Raw genomic sequence first — 24,537 nt, 5'->3', positions numbered from 1 at the left:
AATTGTGTGTCTGGTTTGTCCTTCCCCAGTCTGACACATGAAGATGTGTGTGCCAGCGTACCCTTCACATTCAGTGGCATGGGCATAGTAAAAAGAACAGAGGTCTGCACAGATGTGCTTCTGCTGTATGACAGGAGCATGCATTTGCCTAAGGTCAGGCTCTGGTACCTGCACTTTCCTTGCTGTGACTGAAGCTGCTTTTCAGCACAAGTGTTGATCAGCAAGGCTTCAGTTGGAGCAGGATGGCGGATGCTGGACTGATGGGCGTGTCTCACATGGTTGCTCTGGTGCAGCTCGTGTTCAATGTGTGGCAGATGGAGAGCTGAGAGTACGGTGTGTCCTCACTGCCACACATCCTAGTTTGGAGGCATGCTCTGTTCTTTTGTTGCTAATCTTCTGTGTCAGGTAAGTTGTTAGAATCACTGGTTTTGTCTTCTCATCTGAAAAATTGGAACTATGATTGCTTTATTTTGGCTGCTCTTTCTTGCATTTACAGTGTGGTGTAAATTAAAACCACTCCTTTCTAAATTCATGTCACTTCAGATATTCAAGATTTAATAGTCACAGTTGATACTTAAGGCAGGACTATTCTTGAGTGGAAACATTTTAAGTACATAGGAAGAGTCATAGTATTAGTCTAGCTGTTGACTTCTGGACTACCCATGGAAGAGTAAAAAAACCTCTTAATTATTTTGGATTATTCCTTTTGTTACTAGTTTTTCTGACCAACAAAATAGTTTGACAGAATTTGCACAGTTACTTATTAGGCAGACCACCATCACTTACTGCCAAGAGAATATAATTTCTGGAATGTTTAGAGGAGTTTCCTGCGGTAGAACACAGTTTTAGGAAAATATTAATTCACTTAGTTTCTGTTAGTACATTTCACTGGCTGAAAATGGGAAATAGAGAGTCCAGAAAGCCCTGCAGACAGTTTGCAATTGCATGACTTCACTACCCTATTATGGACACCAGAAAATTGCAAAGACCTTTGTAATCATATAATAAAGTTCTGGCCTTTCCAAGATTATCTCTTACAATAGTGCTTTCTCAGTACAGAAAAAGATAACAGTGATAAGGCTTTAATCTTTCTCAGCCTGTTTTATTCAGTGTAAGGATTTGAGGGAGTGTTCAGTTAAAATCTTCCTAAGCACATCTCTGTGTAATAGCTTAAAATATTTCCGCCACCTTGTTGAAAACTTAGGGTTATAAGGTACCTCAGTGGTGATTGTTTAATAGAGAGGAGATTAGGTTACTTTGCAATTCAAGTTTAGAAGATAGAGAAAAACACTTGGTACTGGAAGTAAAGCCCATAGTCCAAATATTTATCTGTCTGAAATAAGCACAGTGTGTCCTGAGTGTGCACAGCTGCAAAAAATAATATATGTTGGAGGTGCCCATCACCTCCTGAGAAGACTGGTAAGCGAAGCTGAAATGGTTAGACTTGCTGAGGACAGTGAAGAATAAATTAATCTGTCTCTAAAAATGAAAGAGTATTATGCTTTGTTCTCTCCTTCCTTACCTTCTCTCTCCAATACTGCTCTCAGTAGTTTATTTGGGGATGATCACCATAAATCAGCTGAATTTTGAGATGAGGAATTGCTATTTAAATATGTAAACATGAAACAAAGGAATGGAAATGTCAGATGTACCACTTTACAGGGTCCTTTTGCATCATGATGCTATGAATGAAAAAGGCAAAGTCCAAGTTTAAATTTATCATAACATTCAAGCAAGCTGTCTTTGAGGAGAACTGAAACTATTTTTCTAAAATAAAAACACAGCAGGACATAGAGACTAGAAAAGGGGGAAGCAAGCAAGGATCTCAAGGTTTGTTTTGTTGGAGAGAAAAGAGCTCGTGTCACTGAATGGGACTGCACTTCTGTACGGAGAAAGGCTTTCCCAGTGTGTATCAGCTTTAGTACATGAAATCCCGCTGAGGTATAGATGCCTCAGAGAGTACAAGCCTGTTCTCTTTAATAGTCAGCTTTTTTTCTTGTTCCTTTTTCTTCAAGTATATACCAACATTAACATTTTAGAGGCACAAAAGAAGCGGAGTTGTAGACATACTTTAGATAATCTGTCACTCTTTGGCATTCAGAGGGAACAGGAGCCCAATACAACAAGAAACAGTAGCCTCCCAAGGTCCTTACTTTAACCATTAGCCACTCATGTGCAGTTAGCTCAGTGTAGGCAGAGCCACTTAGAAGCCAAATCCATTTGCAGGGAACTAGTTACAGTATTAGGGCTGAAGTTAATCTGATAGGAAAGCAGAGGAATTTGTCTCAGAGGGGAAGGTGCTGTATTTTGTCCAGTTTTAACCAGCTGATGCTATGAAACAAGTCTTGAGATCTTAAAAGTCAGCCAATCTTCATAAAACTTGTAAAATTAAATATTTCAATTGCTCATAAGAATGCATCAGGACTGGCAGCCTTTATGGTACAGAGAAGGATTCAGTTGGAATGTCGTTGCAGTTTCCAGGTGGGTGGTTATGCAAGGTGGGAGCAGGCTGAAGTGCAGCTTAGAGCAAATCCATTCTTGCAGATATCTCACACCCAAGGGGTGGGTATGTGACTGCCTCACAGATGACCTTTAGAATGCAGGCATAGAGGGAGTGCTGGGGAGCACAGTGAGACAGCCATGGCGAGGAGATTCGTATGGAGGAGCACGGTCAAGAAAAGGATGTGATGTGTAAGTCAAATTTATGGGACTGCCAAACAGTGGTCTGGGATCATGTGTTTGTCCATTTGCTTGTATATTCAGGATCCTCCCATCACTTCTGTTTTTTACAACATCATTAGTAAGGTAAATGGTACGTAAAGGAGTAAATAATTTAGTGTTATGTACAGTGAAATTCACAATAGTGTCAGCAATTATAAGAAGTTGAAAAAAGGAGTGAGAGTAGAGCAGCAAAGTGACAGAGCGGTTGGCCTTGATCAGCAGAGATTTGCACAGTAGCCAAGGTGTTAGGGTTAGGATTAGGTACTCATTTCAATTGTTCTTACTTCATATCACTGTCAGAGCCTCTTCTGCTGGTTCATAAAGCTCCTGGGGAGGGATGGGGGCCTGAATGTTTTAGTGTGCCTTGCACTGCTCTGAGGCTGTGCAAGTTGGTGACATGTTTGTGGAAGGCTGAGGCCTTCACATCAGCTTAAATCTGCCTGGGTCAGGTAATACCATCAGCGGTGAAGGCCAGCAGCAAATGCCTAATGACAAACTAACTATTGCAGGATCCCTGATGGCCTTCTGTCCTGATCACTGGTCTGTGCCAAGGGCCATGGCACCTGCTGATGACTTTTGCTGCATAAAAACTCCCTTAGAGAGAGAGGCATTGTAGGTCTTCCTTTTTGCCAGGAGCAGATGCGAAGACAAAATGCTTTTCCTGTCATGTGTGTTTGATAGTTTTGACCAAAATGCTCACAAATAATGTGGCAAGTTCTAAACTGAGAAGAATTACGGGCAGCATTACTGTAACCACCAAAGGATGCTGGAGAAAAAATTCCAAAGGAGCATCAGCATAAAGAGTTACCTTCCACTGCTGTACTCTGGCACTCTGAATTCTTAGTTGCAGTGTGTGGTTATGTGTGCACAGCTCTCAGAAGAACAGGCTCAGAGTTTATCCTGTGTTTCATGAACAGGATGGCCAGAGTGGTCCAGCAGAGGATGCTTGTGAGTAACAGCAGCTGGCCCTGATGTCAACAGAGATTTCATTAAAGCAAACCTGGGGAAATCGTAGGCTTGTGCTGGAAGTAGGGAGTGAGAAGGCACTAGGAGTGTGTTGCCTGCGTTTCCTTGGCAGCAGAGAAGACTTGGGGAGGGGGTGCTGGGGCGACATGCACGGCACGGCAGGACACGGCCATTCAGCGAGTGCCTCTGTAACCAGAGCCATCCGTCTCTGCTGCTGGCGGTGCCTGACTGAGTGCTATTATTAGCAGGCAGGTGATGTCATGGAGCGTGTGTGAGGCCAGCCAGGGAATCCCCCCTGAAGATAGATGGGCCAGGGCTTGGGAGGGGTGGCTGGGGGACAGGAGGACCTGGCCCTGTGCCTGCATCTAGGCCTGCCCGGGGGGCCCTGCAGCCGCCAGCGGCCCCCAGTCCAGCCTAGCTGGGGCACTGGCTTCGTGCTGTGTAAATTATCTTCCCAGCGTGGTGGCTGGCTGTTCACTCTGAAGTATGTGAATGTACTTAACCTTCAGTAACCTTTCCATTGTTTACTTTAGAGTATACATTTGTAGCTTCTGGCAAAAGGTAGGAATATCCTAGAGAGCATGTCAGGCCTCACATTAATGGAGTTTCAAGAGGTTTCATTCTTCGTTCCTTTTCTTTTTTTTTTCTTTCCAAAGGGAAAAAATTGCTGGTAAGAGAAAGGTTTAGTATATCTTTTTAGCTGCATATTTCTTCTCTGGTAAATAAAGGTCTTTCCAGAAAACAGTGCTTACTGCCATGCAGGCTTTGCAAGGCATAAGGCATTTCAGTACCATAATTACATGCTGCAGAGAACAATGCATGCTATCATGTGTGATTAACACATGCTTCTGCAGCAAACTGTGGAAGACCTCACCTTCTCACTGACCAGGATGTCAGTTGTATTTAAGTTTTGATGTATTTTGTATTGTGAAAAGCATATTCTTACAAATCTGTTATGATACCGGAAAGACAATTATTGCTTAGATGTGGATGTGGGATGAGGAATTCAGTATCTGTGAACCCACAGGTTTTTTCCTGGACATCCCAAGACAGCTGAAGAATCATGTAAGCAGAGATTACTTTTCCTAAAAGAACATTGTTGTTTGTCTTCCTTCTTAGAGCTTGGTTTAATACTGAAGCTTATGAAGCACTCTAAAGGATACTGTTTCTCTTTCACAATGTCCACAATCAAAATTAAGCATTAACATAATAAAATCCCTGTAAAAATAGATGTAAAAATTTCAGAGTGCAGCCAGCAAATGTAACATTTACAGTGAAATAGTAAATACAGGCTCTTCTTGGTAGATGGAGTCCTAATCCAGAGATTGAAAGACTTGCAGTTCCTATTGCCAGAGGAGGGCAACGAGACTAATAAGGGGCTTGGAACACAAGCCATACGAAGAGCGACTGAGGGAGCTGGGGTTGTTCAGCCTGGAGAAAAGGAGACTAAGGGGCGACCTCATCGCTCTCTACAACTTCCTGAAGGGTGGCTGTGGTGAGCTGGGGATCGGTCTCTTTCTCCGGGCGATAACAGATAGAACAAGAGGACACAGTCTCAAGTTGCGTCAAGCGAGATGTAAGTCAGAATTAAGAAGCAAATATTTCACAGTAAGAGTGGTCAGATACTGGAATCATTTACCCAGTGAGGTGGTGGAGTCATCATCCCTTGAAGAATTCAAAAAAAGACTGGATGTGGCACTTGCTGCCATGATCTAGTGAACAATTAGAACATCGACTGGACTTGATGATCTTATAGGTCTCTTCCAGTCTTGAACTTCTGTGATTCTGTGATTCTCTAGAAGTGTCTCTAACCCAGTGGAGGTCAGGGGCAAAGTGTGTTAACAAAGCAGTACCAGAAACTTTGACAGCATTTGCTTTCCATTTTTTCAGTTGTACATAACCAGTCATTTAGAAAGATAGAGGAAAAATAAACAACCTCATAACTGCCAACCTGAAGATGGAAATTGGACTTGTAACTTCTCAATTGGGTGTCTTTTTTTTCTCTTTTAAACCATTCTTTATAGAATAGGATATGAAACACATTGTTATTAATAAATTTGCACTCCTGCAGCTTGTAAATACTGAAAAATCTTTTACTTTTTTCCTTTAGGTTTCCTAGAGATATGAATTAAGCTCTTGCTCAGGTAGGATAGGGAAAAGCTTAATTGCTTCTTAAGAGCCCAGCATAAGAGAAATATGCAGGGTTAGGCAATATCTGAATTTTCAGTAAGCATATGGGTACAGTAAGATGTTTGCTTACATATTTCTAATATGTGACAATCTGTGACATAACTCAGAAATGCTTTCAAGCTTTTAAGAAGAATATAGATTTGTGTTTAAAGCTCAAGGGGAGAAGAATGATCCTGACCTGCTTGGGTGTCAAATATACAAAGAGCTCATGTTATGTGAATATGGTTAGTTTTTGTTTTATTATAGCACTAAAGCTTTCAGCTAACTGTAGACTCATATAACTAATATTAGGTGTTGCAAATGTTCTTGTTCCTGTATTAATGCAATTAGAGAGCTTTTCCTAAACTTTTTTTTGAACCTCATTACTATGTAAGCATAATTCAAAACTGCTCAGAAAGCTGATGACAAGAACAATGTGGTCCACACAAAGTTGATTTTACATATGCACTTGCTACTGAGACTGATTTCCAGATAGGAGAACATGTGTTACAGATATATATGAAACACATATAAAAAAGGTGTTCTTCAGTTAAAAACAAGCTCTGCCTGTCAGGATGATGAGTGTTCTAGGATTCTGAGTCAATTATAAACTACTCTCTTTCATATACAGAGGAAAAACCCATACTGCTTGTTCCAATTTTCACTGTAACAGTAATTTATAAAGTTTTGTTAATTGGTTGAACGTAGATAAGCAGGCATAATAAAACACTTACATGACAGTTCATAAAAAAGAAGGACCTCTCAAGCCAAATCCATGTCCTACTCAGTGTGTTAGATTTGTCTATTTTTTCTGTTGCTAATTTTTTTCCCAGTTGCATCTAAAGACTTGAATCCTACAAGTTTTCCTTCCGTAGGATTTCTGCTGCAAGACCTGTCAGATCCAAGGCTTAGATGCTGTTACTAATCCTCACTTACCACCTTCTAAATCATAAAACTGTTATGTAGAGCTTTGGGCTCAGGGCATGTTTCTGTTCAGCAGTCACATGTAAATAGCAGCTTTGGTGTGTACTCTGGAAGACTGGTCTGGGTGTATTTTACCATCAGCTTCACCATTACCAATATCTGATGTATTAATTTAATGCCCTTATTGCTGCTCAGTCACATTGGAACACAACAGTAAAATGCTCTTCTACGTTTGTTATACCAAGAATATCAAGGTATTTACCTCCACTGAGGAGGACCCTAGTACAGATACTCTATTGCTGTCTGAGATCTCAACAAATAAGTTTTTGCTGATTAAACAGATCCTTTGCAGAATTGACCTGCTCTTGTTACATATGCTTTACCATCACTGACCCTAACTAACATTTTGTTAAGATGCCCATTTAAATTTTTACAATTCTTTTAGGAGTTATCTGTTATCTGTTGCCTTCTGTTCCAATTCTACTTTGAGTTATTGTTTTCTTCTGATCCCACATTGCCTTTTGCATTTTTAAATGCCAGCTTTTGCCATGCTGTCTCAAAGATGACACAGGATTGCAGTGTGCTGCTAATCATTTGCTATGTTTCACCATGGAAATGTCTGCCTTTTAGTGCTAAATAAAAACATGAGTTTATATTAATATAGCAGCTTAAATTTATGATGAAAATCTTCTGGCTGAAATATTTCTTATAAACACATGTGTTGTGATAGTGATTATATGAAGAAGCTATGCCAAGTAACAACCTTCATTTACTCTGTTGTAAACTACAGACAATTAACTTTGTATCTCTGACCTCTGATTTAAATGGTCCTTCATCTGGATGATTTCTATCCATGTTGCTTCAGGCAGCAGATTAAATTCATGGTTCTAGGAAAGATGATGGCTATTACTACACAGCATATCCTCATCTCTGAGGATTTGGGGGAAGTTATGAAGTACTGAGATGGATTGAAGTATACACAGGCATCTGGAGGAAAGAACCATTTTTTTTCCTTGATGATTATTATTTCCACAGGAATTTGGCTGCTACCTTTTCATAATTACTTTTTTTTTTTAAATTTTTCAGCTAATTCTGGTTCCTTGCAAGGCCCACAGACTCCACAGTCCACTGGTAGTAATTCCATGACAGAAGTGCCAGGCGATTTGAAGCCCCCAACACCAGCATCCACACCTCATGGACAGATGACACCTATGCAGGGTGGCAGGTATGAAAAGGGCTTTGCTTCATTTTTTTATTGCTCTATTTCTACAGCAGTTTAATCCAGTCTTTCCTAGCTGCTTTGGCACTTGTAGGATTTTGTGGTAAACCAGTCAGAGTCTAAAAAGCGGCAGAAAACTACTTATTTTTGGAGGAGAAAGAGGGAAGGGGAGGAAGGAGTAGAGAGATGTCCATTAGCTTTCTAAACACCAGAAAAGGATCAGACAAGCAGCAGTGCAAAGAAGTACATGTCAATATGTCAGTAGTGGGGAGGAAGGTGGAACCCAAGAGCACCTACTTAGAACCACAACCTTCCTCTCCTCACTTATCCTGTACACCTCTGGTCAACAGATCATGCTCAGGAAGGAGAAATGTGTGGTTTAAAGGTGTTACCTGAGTTCAAATTGTGAAAAGCACATACAATAACAGTAGTTGAGATAGCAGAGGGTTCAACTCGGTGGACCAAGAGACCCCTTTCAGTTCTGTGCTCTGTAAGTCTCACAGACTGGCTTAATCTGGAGTGAAGCTGTCTCACCATTCATTAAGGAGCCTTAGCCCACTGAAGTCCAGCAAAACAGTTTTTTATGACTTCAGCAGGAACATGACTGAGCTCTGTACTGTGTGCAGAGCCACTCCAACTTCTTTTTTGCTCCATCTGTAATGCTGCAGAAAGGATAGCAAGAACCTTCTTTAATCATCTTAATTCAGTTTGAGCTTTCTAGGTAAAAAAGAACAAAACAGCTTCGTAAAATTTCAGGAAGGTTTAGACTTCTAAATGAGTGATAGGAATTCACAAATAGAAGAATTAAATAAAAAACCCTGATCTCTAAGGTAAGTAAACAGAGAAGGTTGAGGGAAAAGTGGGTAGATTCTTTTAAATGATTGTCCATTTTGAAAGTCTTTTGCATCTTCCTTTTATTCATCCTGCACTGATCACTGCCACAACATTTATTGTAGAATTTCTTTTTCTTAAGAATACAGGATGATGTTAATGTTTCTTTCTTTTTAATCTGCCAGAAACAGCGCAGTCAGTGTGCATGATCCCTTTTCTGATGTAAGTGATTCAGCGTTTCCAAAGCGAAACTCCATGACGCCAAATGCACCATACCAGCAGGGAATAAACATGCCAGATATGATGGGAAGGATGCCATATGAACCGAATAAAGATCCTTTCGGTGGAATGAGAAAAGGTATTTTCTTTCTGGTTAAGTGTTCTTCCCTGTATTTTCTTTCTGGTTAAGTGTTCTTCCCTGTGTCTTAGGTAATCAAGATTTTGCAGTCAGAGTGAGCTTTGTCACTGTGATGATGTTGCCATTGGTGTCCTTGTAGCAAAAAGAGAGGTGCAGTGCAGTTGAGTTTCTGGTCTGGTCATATTTTCCCCACTCACAGTCATGCCTGTTATTTTGGAATTAAGAGAATCCTAAAAATGTTTGTAGGAATAAGTTTTGGGAAATGGCGTAAATCATAGGGTTAGAATTTATATTTCTTGATGTTAGTAAGCTATTCTGCAAATCAAGTGCTGGACTTCACTATTAGAATGTGAAGTGGTGAAGCAACATGCCTGGTTGTAGTAGGACTAGTGTGGGAATTCACTGTGTGAAACTGAGCAAGCCTCCTAATACTCTCTGTCTCAGTTTACATATTTTTCATAATAGTAAAGCTAATTTTTTTCTTACTTGGGCAGTCCCTGACAAAAGGTGATAAAAGGTGATAAACACACTCTAAGTTTGTTTATTTTTAAAAAGCAAAATTTAAAATTAATTTCAAAATTTACTCTGGTCCTTTTGCGTACTTAACCTACAGCTGGTTTTGTGGATATTGTAAGAAGATTTTAAAATTAATCAATCTTGCATGCCTCAGATATAGGAAAGTAGGAGGAAAGAACACAGGCAGGGCTCACAATGGCTGTAAAGAGAAGAGCTGATGGAGGAGATTAAGTGTAAACTAAAACAGAGCAAAAGGGAGATACGGCAAGAAGAGGCTATGAAACTGAGGAAAGGGAGAGATGTGATGAAGTAGGGAGATGCTTTAAAAGAGGTAGTTAATTGAATGTGATTTTTTTTAAAAGCCTTTCCTTTAAATCATTTTGCCTGGACTGTGGACACTAACATATAACACAGTTGAAGGAAGGGAAAACACTCTCTGCTTTAGATTCACTTTAGGTTTATATCTATATGAGATTAAGTGGGTGGGTTGTACTTTCTCATACATTTCACTTCATCCTGTTGAAACAGAAATATCTCTGTTCAGTATCTACTATGAGGGACTGAAGTCTCTTCTGTTTGCTTGGTGATTTAGATCTGATAATAGTGCTTTTCTTGGACCCATAGATATGCCTGTCCTACTTGAGAAGCTATATTAGGATACAGTATCCTTTCCAAAACAACATTATTGTATATATGTTTATGAGGGTTTTATGGGGGGAAATAAAAATTTGATTCTGACAGCTTTGTAGTTCAAACTAGCAGATTTGCTTTCATCTGTTTTGTCAGGCTTATGTTTGCGTTCATTTTTAGCATTGTTTCAGTGAAAAGAACAAGACTAAAGTTCATCTTCAGCTGTGAAGACCAGAGGGAAGCAGCTGCCTGGTGCCTGATAGCTCATTTCCATAGGAGGAGATTTCTTTCCTTACTTGCAGCTCCTTAATATTATACCCATCATCTTGGTAGTGATGGTGCTTCATGTGTTCCCATTAGACCCCAGAGAGCTTGTTAGACCTCCACCTGCTAATTCTCCTTGGCAGTGTTAGGGATCTGAACATTCTCCTAAAATACTTCATTGAAAAGAAAGTGAACTTCAAACACCCAGATTAATAAATTTCATTTTACTGACTGTTGCAGTGCCTGGAAGCAATGAGCCTTTCATGACCCCTGGACAAATGCCTAACAGTGGAATACAAGATATGTATAACCAGAATCCATCTGGAGCAATGTCCAACATGAGCATGAGCCAGCGACAGCAGTTCTCTTATGGAAGTGGCTATGACAGGAGGTGAGTCAATCTTCGGGAAAAAGCAAATCCCATTAGTGAAAATGATCCTCTCTCTTCCCTTTTCATTTTCCCATTCCACTTTGCAGAGAACATAGCAGCCTACATTTCCTACAGCATCTTACTAAATCACTGGGAGTCAAATCATTGGTAATGAGTGAGTCTGGCTGTTCACAGAAATTAATAAGGAGGAATTGTCACACCTTAGAAATCACTCAGGCTGCAGCAGATCAGCTCGTGGGTGTCTTTGACAGCTGCCTTCAGCTGGCAGCTGGGCTGGGCTGTGATAGCATAAAGTAGCACTTGAGTTGGTCTCCTGGCCATGTTTTTACCTAAACAATTGCTAGTTGGCTTTTAATGAAAAACAAAATGCACAGTCTAAATGTGTCTGATTTGTGGTCTGTGAGTGAATTGCCTTTGGAGAGTCTGGAGTCTGTTGTCAGAGCTGTAGCAGCATCAGTCTTGCAGTGTGTCCAACAGGATTCTCATAAGTTTGTCCTTCAGTGAAGTACACGAAATAAATTTGGTCATCTTTTGTTTATCTGGGGAAAGGCTTTGGAAACAAAAAGTGGTAAAATCACTGATGTCTAAGCATTGGTAGAGCAAGCAGAATGTTCTGGGAATGTTTGGATTAAATTAAGTATTCTGGCAGATTTTGCTGCTGTGGCCATATTCCTGCTTTTCCTTTCATTGGTCTGTGCACTTAGCTTCTCTTTTTGTTTCCTGATGGTAACAGAGCAGTGCAGTGTGGGTTTTTAAAGTGTAAGGGCAAAGTAGTTTTCAGTCAGTAGTTTTAAGTAGTAGATGTGTCAAGTAAATCAAGTATCATCATGCTGTTCAATTGGTCACATTGCTGGGGAGTTGGTGAAAAGTGGAAGGTGTTAAGTGAAGAGAATGTTTCCGTTGAAGGATGTGATTTATTTTATTAGGTTGGCAATTTTGGAAAAGAAGTACTTTTTACAGAATGAGGTTTCCTTTGTCATTTTTTTAGGTTGGATCACGGGCTGGGTCCTGAAGGCAGTATGGTACCACCTGGTCAAGGCAATGTGGTGCCTTCAAACAGTGACCCAAGCATGTACTCTCCTAATTGTTACCCTGGCCAGCAAAGGTGAACCCTGATTTCTCTGTTTGTAGTACCCACAGTAACCAGCTAACAGCTGGCAGCCCCTGTGAGAGAGAGCATGCAGGCAGAGTGTGTGGCCTCTCACTGTGTTACTTCTGTTTTGCTCTCTTGTTTAGGCTTTTACCCTTGGTTCAGTTCTTGCAGGGCAGCAGAGGCTCCTGTGAGTGAGTTGATTTCTGCAATAGTAGTATCAGCTGTGAGAAAAGGAGTGTACATCCTACCTTGTGTATCTGCTGCACAGCACAGGACTAGAATGTAGTTTACAGGCCCAAGTTCTCCAGCAGCATTAAATTATCCCACTTCTGAAGCTCCCACAATTTCACCTGGCTTATGGTTATCCTGTGGCTAAAAAGCTGAACATTTAGAAAGTCTTCCCTTATGTATAACACGTGTGTACCTTTGCTGAATTTTGTCTTACTGCATATACTCTTGGGCAGCTACAGACAAGTCCCCTCATTTACATTGTTCTTTTAACAGGCATTGGATAATTTCTCTCCGTCCATGTCATAATTTTAGGGACACTGAATTGCTATTTCTTTCTCTCTGGTCATCTCTTTTTAAAAGAAATTAGTTTTCTACATTTGGAAAAATGAGGTCCCATTAGTTCTTTTAACATGTCAAGTTCCCCAGCTCTCTGTTTCTGTACCTCTTCCTGATACATTACTTCTATAATTATCCTCTAATTGTTGATGTGTTCTCACTGATAGTGTACAGAGAGAAATTACTGACATATTAGCCTGCAATACAGTGCTATTTATCAGTCCTAATGCTTTCCAAGTACTTGATTTCAGCAACCTAAATTTCATTCATATGTGCTTAAAATGTTGCACTGTAGTGCTCCTCAGAGGTCTTAAAGGCCCCAGGTAAGTTTCCAAGTGCAACACAACTTTGTCTCTTATTGTGTATGCTTCATTATGTAGCTTTAATTAAAAATTACACAAACATTACCAAAATTATGAGTACTGTTTTTACTCACTTTAAATTGATATATTCTTGAATAATCCAGAAAGTAGCTTGCTATTAGAATTGGATTAAAATTGTAGCTTGCCACAAGAATTTTTACCTGCAAACTTTTAGCTTTACACCAGATACTTCCCCACCAAGGATGGGCTCCCCATGTCTGCAGCTGCCTTTCTTACCTCTTTGTTGACCATACCCTCGTCCCATTCCTGACTGCTCCCTCTAAATCCCTCTGTTTTATCTTCATTGCTCCTCCTCTCTTCTATCTACTTTACCTCCTTCCTTCTACAACCAGCTCCAGCAGAGCTTACTACCTCAGGCTCAGGACCATAACCAGACTGTACCTTCACCTTGTTTCCAGATGGCAGATACCTTCAAGGTGCAAGATTTTCAGAGGAATTTACTTTTCCTGGTGGCTTGAAAACTCCAGCAGCTCTAAGTATTGATTTGAATGCTTTATTTTAGGCATGAACCATATGGGCAGCAGTATCCAGGACAAGGACCTCCCTCAGGACAGCCACCATATGGAGGACATCAACCTGGAATGTATCCACAGCAGCAGGTAGTAGAGGGGGAAATGGCTATGTTCATAACATCTGTTTAAAAAAATTCACCCCAGGATTCTGTATTGAAAAATTTGTTTATAAAGTGTATGTTTTTTGGCACAGAGGAGCATTGTAATTCTGGTCAAAGTCACAGCCTGTATGGATAAACAATGTATGTGCAGCTGTAGGTAAATGTGTTCCTTACACTGGAAGAATGTAAATTCTAACAGATGTTTTGTGGCTTTGGATGTGCATCAGGTGATTGTCCCAAGTTAATAACCAGCAGACTGGGAAAGTATAAAGCATAGTTAAGTGAAGTGACAAACAGAAGTGAAGTAACAAGTGAAGGAACAACCTGTTTGGATGGCAGGTTCAAGGGCCTTAATTTAATGTCATGCAGCCAAGTGAACCCAACAAAGAACTGGAACAAAGTAAAATGAGCAACACTCTTAATTATTTTCAGTGCTGTGGTGGGTCATATGAGATACCTATCTTTAATTTAGATCAGAGGACATATTCCAACATGATGTCTCTAGTAATAACATCAAAACATAGGCAAGAATGTTATTGGTGTTAAAAATAGTTTAAACATTTGTACATTGCAGTCTCTCCAATTCCTACAACTCAAAAATACAAATTATATTAATTAATAATTTTTTTTTGTTACATGCATGATTAATACCTTGTGAGCAAAATCCCACATTAGAAGTCAATAGCAAAACTCCACTGACTTCAACAGGATCAGTTTCATTCTGCGTGTTATTGATTCAGTTCTAGTCATACAATACCTGAAGTTGGCTTTCAGAATAGAAAGCATTTCCTTATTATAAAAAACTGAAATGTAAACTAGTTTTGAGCCAATTTCAGATAGTTCTTTTCAGTTTGGGATAGAGCTTTACTAGGAAATTGGGGTCAGGAGTTGGGAGTGTGGTCGGGAGAAACCAAAACAGATCTTAGATTGCACTGTACTAAAAGCATACATAAATTTAAATTTCAGAATTTCTTGCTTATCTCTTTGGTTGATAACATCTCAAAGATGGCATAATCAGAAAACTGTTTTGTTGTTTTTTATGACGAGCATATGCTAGCAGTCTAGGTGATTTAGTGGGGTAACTGCAAAGATATATAACAGAATAGTTTGTGATATTCCATGCTAACATGTGCAGGGAATATATTAACTACATGTTCCTTTAAGTGAGGAGACAGCTAGAATTGTAAAAATATATTTGGCTCTGTCCTTAGTACTGTTTATATATTTTGTACAATGACTCTTGAAAGCAAAATGCATTAATGCAGAAAAGCAGTGGAGAATGAAAGACAAGGATCCTGACCAGCCTCGGCCTCTCTCTCCCATCCCCAGAGGATTCCACTTCTTCATTTAGCTAGACATTCTGTTGCCAGTAGCTTATTTACAATTTCCTAAATCTTACTCTGTAGTAGTTCAGGAGGAATGTGAAAAATGACCCTTTCAAAGCTTTATCTACAACCCAAAGGCTAGGGAATGACCTGCAAAGGAGGTGTTTGGAGCATGAACGCCTGGGGCTAATGAAACACTTGGAGCCAGGTTTTCCAGTTTCTGTATGAATGCTTACATCCCAAGAGCTATTATGCAGCAGGTGCCCTGTCTTGGTTGCAGGCTTTTTGTCCTCTGTGAGGTCTCAGAATTCCGCATCTCAGTGGAGAGAGAGACACGTGGTGCAGTCTCAGTGTCCTGCTGAGCATGTCCACAGGAGGGAGGAGCTCAGGTGCATCACTGTCCTCTGCACTGGGGACCATTGGGCACAGTGGCACTGCATGTGCCAGGGTGTGGGAGTGCTTTTAAAAAGGCACATGCTTCATTCCCAAGTGTCTGCTGTGAGCACTGAGTCACTGTGGCAAAACAAACACGACCTTCTTAGGTGTGGCTGCTGCCAAGTCATTTCTTAATGCAGAAATTGGCCCCAAGGGTGCAATTTGGTACAGCAAGTAGTTCATGTAAGGCTGGAAATAGGTATTTCTCAGATAGCCAGAAAGCTCAATAGTAAGTTGAAAAAAAAAATACTTTCATACGATACAGTAGTTGTGGTTTTATGTGCACCAAAGTTGGAAGATGACTTTATGAATCCCAGAGCTGTTTTAACTTTCCTTTATTGAATACAGAGAGAATTTTATCTGATCTTAACTCTAGTACATTAGTATACATTGTACAATGCTACTGAGCTACTGAGTTTCCGGGGGAGCTGTAACTTTGAATTTGCCATAGATCATATATTCAAAAATCACCCATTTAATTCACATTTTTTGCTTCAGAACAGTCAGTGTGGTTTGAACTGTGGAACAAACTCCCACAGGAACTAAGGACCGCTGCAAACCTTACCACCTTCCCCTCAAAGAGCAACATGTCTTTTTTTTGTTCTGCCATCTTAAACATAAATACATTCGAGCTTGTATGGTTTAAAAACCACTCAGCTCTCCCCAAGGTAAAACAGCTTACCTCACACAACATTCCCCATTTGAGAGGGTGAGAAACAAAGAGGGAATAAACCATAGGTGGCAGCTGTTAGTTACATTGCTTAATTCATTACAGAACAGCAGGGTAAGAACCTGCTCAAACTAGAACAGAATGTTTGGATGTGACCATTTGCTGTAATAATCACACAGTAAATTAAATGTGATTAGGATGATTTGGGAAGAGGATGGTTGCCCAAAGAGGACAGTATTCCTGGGAATTACACAGAGTATCAAATGCAGCAGATTGTTTTCTTCTATTAATGAATTTATTGTCTGTAGCTGATGTCATATTGTAAGATTCAGTGTTTCAGACATGCATGCTTGCAGCATATCTTGTTACTTTAAGAGTTTATTCAGTGCTTGTCTCTTGAAAAGATTCACTGGGTGGTTTTGATTTTTTTTAAGATGTTTCTTCTTAATAGACTAAGCATAAAAAAGAAGTGAAAATGTTTTAGTTGGTGAGGACTGTTGCCTTTTCATACATGTCTGAAATGACCAGTGGAATTTAGTCTGACAGATGGGGAAGGAAAGGGAAAAAAATAGAGCAAGCATAAGAAAATTTAGCCCAAGGATAAGCTTCCTTTCAGTATTCAGTTATAAGCACAGCAAAACAGAGGCTTAAAAAGAAAGCATGGATCAAGCCTAACAGCGCTGTGTGCCCGACTCTGGAGTCAGCACGATCCCTCTAGAACTAAGCGCCTTCAGCTTTTTGAATGAGCTTTCATCCAGTATATTTGTATTGTGTGCGGAGTAAAAGTGACACATCTTTCCAAAATTTTCTTTCAGAACTACAAGAGACACATGGATGGCATGTATGGGCCTCCAGCCAAACGCCACGAGGGGGATATGTATAACATGCAGTATGGCAACCAGCAGCAGGAAATGTATAACCAGTATGGCAATGCTTACACAGGGCCTGACAGGAGGCCCATGCAGGGACAGTACCCATATCCATATAACAGGGAAAGGATGCAGGGCCCAGGACAAATGCAGCAGCATGGAATACCTCCCCAGATGATTGGTGGCCCCATGCAGTCGTCATCCTCCAGTGAAGGTCCTCAGCAGAACATGTGGCCAACACGAAATGATATGCCTTACCCTTACCAGAACAGGCAAGGTCCAGGAGGCCCTGCACAGGCCCCTCCGTATCCAGGGATGAATCGCACTGATGATATGATGGTACCTGACCAGAGGATAAACCACGAGAGTCAGTGGCCTTCTCATGTCAACCAACGGCAGCCTTCTTATATGTCATCCTCAGCCTCCATGCAGCCTATCACTAGACCTCCTCAGTCATCCTACCAGACACCACCCTCTATGCCAAACCACATCTCCAGAGCTCCAAGTCCAGCATCCTTCCAGCGTTCTTTGGAAAACCGTATGTCTCCAAGCAAGTCTCCTTTCCTACCCTCCATGAAGATGCAAAAGGTTATACCCACAGTTCCAGTGTCACAGGTCACAGGACCTCCACCCCAACCACCACCGATTAGGAGAGAGATTACCTTCCCCCCAGGCTCTGTAGAAGCATCCCAACCAGTCTTAAAACCAAGACGAAAGATTACCTCAAAAGATATTGGTAAGCATCAAAAAAAAACAACCTTAATATAAATTGCGAGGAAAGGGACTTAGATTCTGGTTTGGCGGTTTTTTTTCACATTTTAAGACACTCTTGACAAATAGTGAACTTTGGTAACTACAGTGTGATGGTTTTCAATAAAAATGTGATAACGTGCATCAGTGAGGATGATAGGTAAAACTCATCCCGACAATCTGACATGAAATGAAAGCAATATTTTATATGGAGACTCAAGGTCTTCACAAATGCATTAAAAATGAAGCTTGCCTCAGATTTCAAAATGAGATGTGTTGAAATGTCCTTTAGAATGTCTGTTAAATCACCAGTACAGCATTTAGCTTAGCAAAGCTTTCCATGTTTTTGTTCCATGGAAGCTCATGCTATTCTGCTCTGTAGCTGGAGTCTCTGCTTTCCTTGAATGGTCCATTAAATCATTCCATAGTATTTGTCGTGTTTGTTTTTCCCCCACTTCTTAAAAAGATCCCCAAGTATTTTCTTATCTTAAGGTTTGGTTACATTTCATCCATTCATCTGAAGTTCTCATACTTCAGATTTCCACGTTCCTGACAGTGTCCTACCTTTGTTTACTGATGAATTGGGTTAGTCAAGCTCTTTAGTTTGTATGATTGTTTCAGGCTCAGCAGTGTCAGGAAGAAGGGCCCTGCCAGGATATTCTCCAGCACTATGGCTTAGCAGCAGTTACAGAAAACTGAACAGAACTAAGCAGTGAAAATAGGGTATTAATCAGTAGCCACTTAATTTAAATTTGCATCCTCACAATGTCACAGTTTACTCTTTCAGAACTCACTAACAGTCTCCAAGGATGCACTAATGCTGTTTTATTTCTCCGTCTTTCTTTTTCCAGTAACTCCTGAGGCCTGGAGAGTGATGATGTCTCTTAAATCTGGTCTTTTGGCTGAAAGTACCTGGGCGCTAGACACTATTAATATTCTTCTGTATGATGACAGCACTGTTGCTACTTTCAACCTCTCTCAGGTAGGTGGGAAAGCATTATACTTCTCAACTTTCACGGGAAGAAAAACTGAAATAAGATACCTACAAAAATGCTGCTGGCTTTTCCAATTTATTCTAATTAACATAAATTTTAATACTGAAAAACTTGCACTTGTTTATGATTGGCAACAGTGAGTAACAAGAGACAGATAGAGGTCACACAGAGGAAATAAAGAAGCCTGAAAAAAGGATGTTTCTTGTAGAAAGGAGAATGTAGGAATATAAGAATTTTAGCACTGCCAAAAGCCTAATGTATAAACTCACACACATGATAGTATAATCCCTCAAAACAGCAGTATGTTAGTAATCTTTCTTAATCTGTGTTTCTTTAAAGACTTTGCAAGACTATATTAAACTGGTTTTTGGTGACAACTTGTCCTGTTCAGTGCTTCCCTGTGAGAGTGTGGGATTTTATTTAATTGCTTATTTTCTGTTCCATTTCTTCTTCCAGTGAATTAAGTTTTCACAGGAATACCAAATTGACAATTTAAAGGCTAAAATCCAGTGTCTATCCATAGTGTACAAACAACACAGGATTTAACAGTGTGTACTTTCGCCTCACTGCCTCCCAGCATTTTTCAGCTGTGCTCTAATCATTTGCCTGATAGGTGGTAGTAATAGATGGCATGCTGATAATTCACGTCATCTAAAATTTGTACAAATTAAATATTCAGTTTCTCTCCTCCATTCATTCCTTGGTTACTAATAGTGTAGCTCATCATTTTTTAAATATAATGACTTTTTTTTTAAATACAGACACAAATGGTACATTACATCCCACCTGACTTTAGAACTAGGGATATCTATAGCATGATTTATCTCACCCAGAAAAAGAGATCTAAAGTAGGTCAGATGAATCATACCCTAGAAATGGCCTGTAAAAGACCATTGATTATAAAAGGAATCAAGACAATTAGGTTAGGTTGTGTGACTAGTGTGGGTGTTTGAAGTTAAAGGAGGTGAATCTCCTCTGAATTCTGACAGAAGTTGTGTTAATACACCCTATGCAAATGGCACAGAATACCCAACATATTGTAAATACTTATATTCTTTTTGTAATGTGTGCTTTGGACTCTGTTTACAATGGCAGCCTGGATCATATGATGCCTCGTAACTCCTGTGGTTTTGATAAGCTTCGGTTTGTTCTTAGTTCTTTGAGAAGTTGGCAATCATAAGAGAATATAGAATGGACAAAATATAGAATGGACATTTTACTGAAAACCCATTAGCCCACAATTTAAAAAAAAACACATTAAAAGCCAGACAATTGAGCTGAATGCATCATAACAACAAAAAAATTTTAATAATAAAACCACTAAGTGTAAATTAATACCAAGTTCAGGTACTGCCTTTCCATAAGAAAATGATTACAAGTTAATTAAGAAGATTAAACATAAATGAAAACTGTTTCTGAAGGGTGACTTACAGCACCAGCTTCCATAAACAGTTTTAAACTACTGCCAGACAAAAAAATGGATCTATTCCAGTAGAGATGAGATATTAATCTAGGATATCAGTACCTGGACCCTGAACTGCAGGTTCCTACATGACAGTTGGTTTTAGAGACAAAGGAGGAAAGGAAAAATTGCAAACTTTAGATATCTAATAAAAGTAGAAATCAGAAAAAATAGCCAAGTTAGGAGCTTCAGTACTCTGTACAAAAAATGAAGAGTAATAGGCATTTCCAAGGGGACAGAACAGCTAAGCCAGATGTCTGCTATGGCTTAAAGGAGACATTTATAAGCTCTGTACGTCTCATAGCTGTTACAGCTGAAACAATAAGAGCTGTCATAATTTGACATTATATACTGTTTGGACAGACTCTACAAGAATTTCTTTTGATTAACTTCTGCCATGCAGGACCTAGCCACAAGTCCACAGCAGGATGAGAGAAATATTCACATATGAATGCATCAGTGTTCCTAGTAAAATTCCATGCAGACAAAAATATTTATGTGATTTTTATGTTCTTTCTTTCTTCTTCCCTCAGTTGTCTGGATTTCTTGAGCTTTTAGTAGAATATTTTAGAAAATGCCTGATTGACATTTTTGGAATCCTTATGGAATATGAAGTGGGAGATCCAGGCCACAAAGCACTTGATCACAAAGCAGCCAAGAAAGATGATAGTCAGTCCTTGGCAGAGGATACTGGAAAAGATGAGAATGACGAATGTATTGACTATTTTGATGAAGATGAGGAGGAGGGGGAGGATGAAAAGGTAGAAGGAGAAGAAAAGAGCATTGTTTTTTCTACTCCTGGTGCCATTGCTGATCCAAGTGAGAGGCCAAAACAAGCCAGTAAATTTGACAAGCTGCCAATAAAGATTGTAAAGAAAAATAACCTATTTGTTGTTGACCGATCTGACAAACTTGGACGCGTTCAGGAATTTGACAGTGGACTTCTCCACTGGCAGCTTGGTGGTGGTGACACAACTGAGCATATCCAGACTCACTTTGAAAGCAAGATGGAGATTCCACCACGCAGGAAAGCCCCTCCTCCCTTGAATTCTCCAAGCAAAAAGAAGGACCTCGAGGGGAAAAGTGAATCTGAGGAGCAGCAAGAAAAGAGTATAACAGCAACCATTGATGATGTCCTCTCGGCTCGGCCAGGAGCACTACCTGAAGACTCAAACTCTGGTTCCCAAACAGAGAGCAGTAAATTTCCCTTCGGGATCCATCAAGCCAAAAGCCACCGGAATATTAAACTGCTAGAGGATGAGCCAAGGAGCCGGGATGAGACTCCTCTATGCACCATAACTCACTGGCAAGACTCCTTGGCCAAACGCTGCATCTGTGTGTCAAATATCGTCCGTAGCTTGTCTTTTGTGCCTGGCAATGACACCGAAATGTCCAAACATCCAGGCTTGGTGCTGATCCTGGGAAAGTTGATCCTTCTTCACCACGAGCATCCAGAAAGAAAGCGAGCACCGCAGACTTACGAGAAGGAGGAAGAGGAGGACAAAGGGGTGGCCTGCAGCAAGGATGAGTGGTGGTGGGACTGCCTCGAGGTCTTGAGGGATAATACATTGGTCACATTAGCCAACATTTCTGGGCAGCTAGACTTGTCTGCTTACACGGAAAGCATCTGTTTGCCAATTTTGGATGGCTTGCTGCACTGGATGGTGTGCCCGTCTGCAGAGGCACAGGATCCTTTTCCAACCGTGGGGCCCAACTCAGTTCTTTCGCCTCAGAGACTTGTGCTGGAGACCCTGTGTAAGCTCAGTATCCAGGACAATAATGTGGACCTTATCTTGGCCACCCCCCCATTCAGCCGTCAGGAGAAACTCTACGCTACTTTAGTTAGGTACGTTGGGGACCGCAAAAACCCGGTCTGCCGAGAAATGTCCATGGCGCTCCTATCGAACCTTGCCCAGGGGGACACATTAGCAGCAAGGGCAATAGCTGTGCAGAAGGGAAGCATTGGAAACTTGATAAGCTTCCTGGAGGATGGGGTCACTATGGCCCAGTACCAGCAGAGCCAGCATAACCTCATGCACATGCAGCCTCCACCTCTGGAGCCGCCTAGCGTAGACATGATGTGCAGGGCAGCCAAGGCCTTGCTGGCCATGGCGAGAGTGGACGAGAACCGCTCCGAGTTCCTTTTGCACGAGGGTCGTTTGCTGGATATCTCAATATCTGCTGTCCTGAACTCTCTGGTTGCATCTGTCATCTGTGATGTACTTTTTCAGATTGGGCAGTTATGACATAAGTGAGAAGCCAAGCATGTGTGAGTGGAGATTAGAGGGTCACATATAACTGGCTGTTTTCTGTTCTTGTTTATCCAATGTAGGAAGAAGGAAAAAAAAAGAATCTTTGCTCCTCTGCCCCATTCACTATTTACCAATTGGGAATTAAAGAAATTATTAATTTGAACAGTTATGAAATTAATATTTGCTGTCTATGTGTATAAGTACATCTTTTTATTTTATTTTTTTTAACCAAAGTTGCTGTCTAGTACATTCAAAGGTCACACTTTTTTTTTCCATAGATTATCCTTTTCAATGTTCTTTTCCATGTTTGTATTGCATATTTTTTGGGAAGCGAACTAGTGACTTTTTAAAAAAAATGTTATGGCAAACCATTGTATGATGGGAAAAAAATCTCACCACTTTGAAACAAAAAGGTGAAAAATAACCAACATACCAAGTTCCTGTGTGTTTTATTTTTTCAGATAAGGAAAAAATAAAAAAAAACTTGTATACCATCACCCAAAGCTCTGTGCAATAGAAGATTCTAGTGATGTAGGTATAGGGGATCAAGAAGGGTGTCAGTCAGTAGTCAAAATCCAAAACAATACTGATTTCTCCTCAGGAGAAATGGTTATATTAGGCTAGGAGCAAAACAAAACAAAATAAGTCAAGTTAAAAGATTTTTAAACAAAACCTGAAGTTAAACATCAATTGCTTCCTCACCAGAACTGTCTTGTCTACATCTTTTTTTTTTTGACCTTCCACAATGACAGTTCTTCACAATTCCTTTAATCATTTTTTAAAATATTTTTTTATTGCCTAAGGGCCGTGATGTATATAGAAGTTGTACATGAAACATACCCTCATTTTTTTTTTTTTAGTACAAAGTTTTTAGTTTCTTTTTCATGATGTGGTATCTACAAAGTGATAGTAGAATTTTTTTTTCTTTCATTTGGGCCATATCTCCAAAAAATAATAAAAAAAAAAAAAGAAAAAAGAAAAAACCCAACACAGAAAACCAACAACTGAGGGTAATGTACAAGTTTCTGTATGTATAAAGTCATGCTCTATTTCGGGAGAGCAGCCGATCACAATTTGCTTTATAAATCAAGGTGTGGAAATGGTTACGTATGGATTGATTTAAGAAAATGGTTACCAGTCTACAGACAAAAAATATATACAGGAAAAAAAAAAGCAAGAAACACAACTTCAAAGATTTTTCAGTGACAAGAATCTGCATTTGTATTTCAAGATAATGTAGTTAAAAAAGAAAAAACTTGATGTAAATTCCTCCTTTTCCTCTGGCTTAATGAATTTCATTTATTCAGTATAAAATCTTTATATGTTCCACATGTTAAGAATAAATGTACATTAAATCTTGTTAAGCACTGTGATGGGTGTTCTTGAATAGTGTTCTAGTTACAGTGTGGGATATCAGAAAGCAAACTAATTACAAGAAAGAGCAATAATGATTATTCTCTTTCCCCTACTTTATTATTATGACCTTCAAAAATATTACGCTATTGTATTGCAGCAACTTGCTCTTCTTTTAGAAAAGCCTTCTCACATCTCAGAGAAGCATTTTTAATTATTATATATAAAACCACGAAGCCTCAAAGGGGAAGACATGGCTGACAAGTGATAGTTCTGACTATGCAGGTACCCAGTCTCCGTGCTGTGTTTGGGGGACTGAAGGCAGATGTTAGAAAAAGTGACAAAACATTTTGTTAAAGCAATAACCAACTGGAAGAAATTGATCTGTATTCACTACCTGTAATTCTCTCTGTTGGTTAAAGGTGCAAATACCCCAGTGATGTGGGTATTTAGAATAAACACCCACCCACTTCTGGATACTGTATGTGTCATTGCATACTTACGTGGCCTCTTATGCTGGGAGTCCCCCGTTAGAGTGGATCAGGCTTTAATGGAGCACATCCATCGTTATAATTGGTGGGAGATGGCCATTTCCCTTTCAGGAATTAGCTGGTTTCAGATACATCCACTCTCACCTGGTGATACCTTGTTGCTGAATATTGTTCAAGCACTAATTTTTGCTATTTTATCTTGGATCATTGACTTTGTTAGTGTGATCATAAAAAGCTAATAATAATCAATTTCCCTGGAATTGCCACATAATTACACTGTTAGTGGATAT

At 39.9% G+C, this 24,537-nt stretch overlaps 1 protein-coding gene across 2 annotated transcripts in view; it reads left to right on the top strand.

Annotated features, from left to right (window-relative positions):
- The window catches only part of ARID1B (AT-rich interaction domain 1B), a 325,248-nt gene extending 301,071 nt beyond the window's left edge, over nt 1-24,177 (top strand). For both annotated transcript variants that reach the window (XM_058801602.1, XM_058801601.1), the window contains 7 exons: nt 7,867-8,005; nt 9,016-9,188; nt 10,839-10,989; nt 13,535-13,631; nt 16,891-17,680; nt 18,546-18,676; nt 20,685-24,177. In XM_058801602.1, coding sequence (XP_058657585.1) covers nt 7,867-8,005; nt 9,016-9,188; nt 10,839-10,989; nt 13,535-13,631; nt 16,891-17,680; nt 18,546-18,676; nt 20,685-22,397 — 3,194 coding nt within the window. In that variant the 3' untranslated portion in view covers nt 22,398-24,177. The remainder of the gene's footprint in view (nt 1-7,866; nt 8,006-9,015; nt 9,189-10,838; nt 10,990-13,534; nt 13,632-16,890; nt 17,681-18,545; nt 18,677-20,684) is intronic.
- The last annotated feature ends 360 nt before the right edge of the window (nt 24,178-24,537 follow it).

This window comes from Ammospiza caudacuta, chromosome 3 (genome assembly GCF_027887145.1).
Source record: "Ammospiza caudacuta isolate bAmmCau1 chromosome 3, bAmmCau1.pri, whole genome shotgun sequence".
Classification (NCBI taxonomy): domain Eukaryota; kingdom Metazoa; phylum Chordata; class Aves; order Passeriformes; family Passerellidae; genus Ammospiza; species Ammospiza caudacuta.
This window is presented reverse-complemented; position numbering and strand designations above follow the sequence as displayed.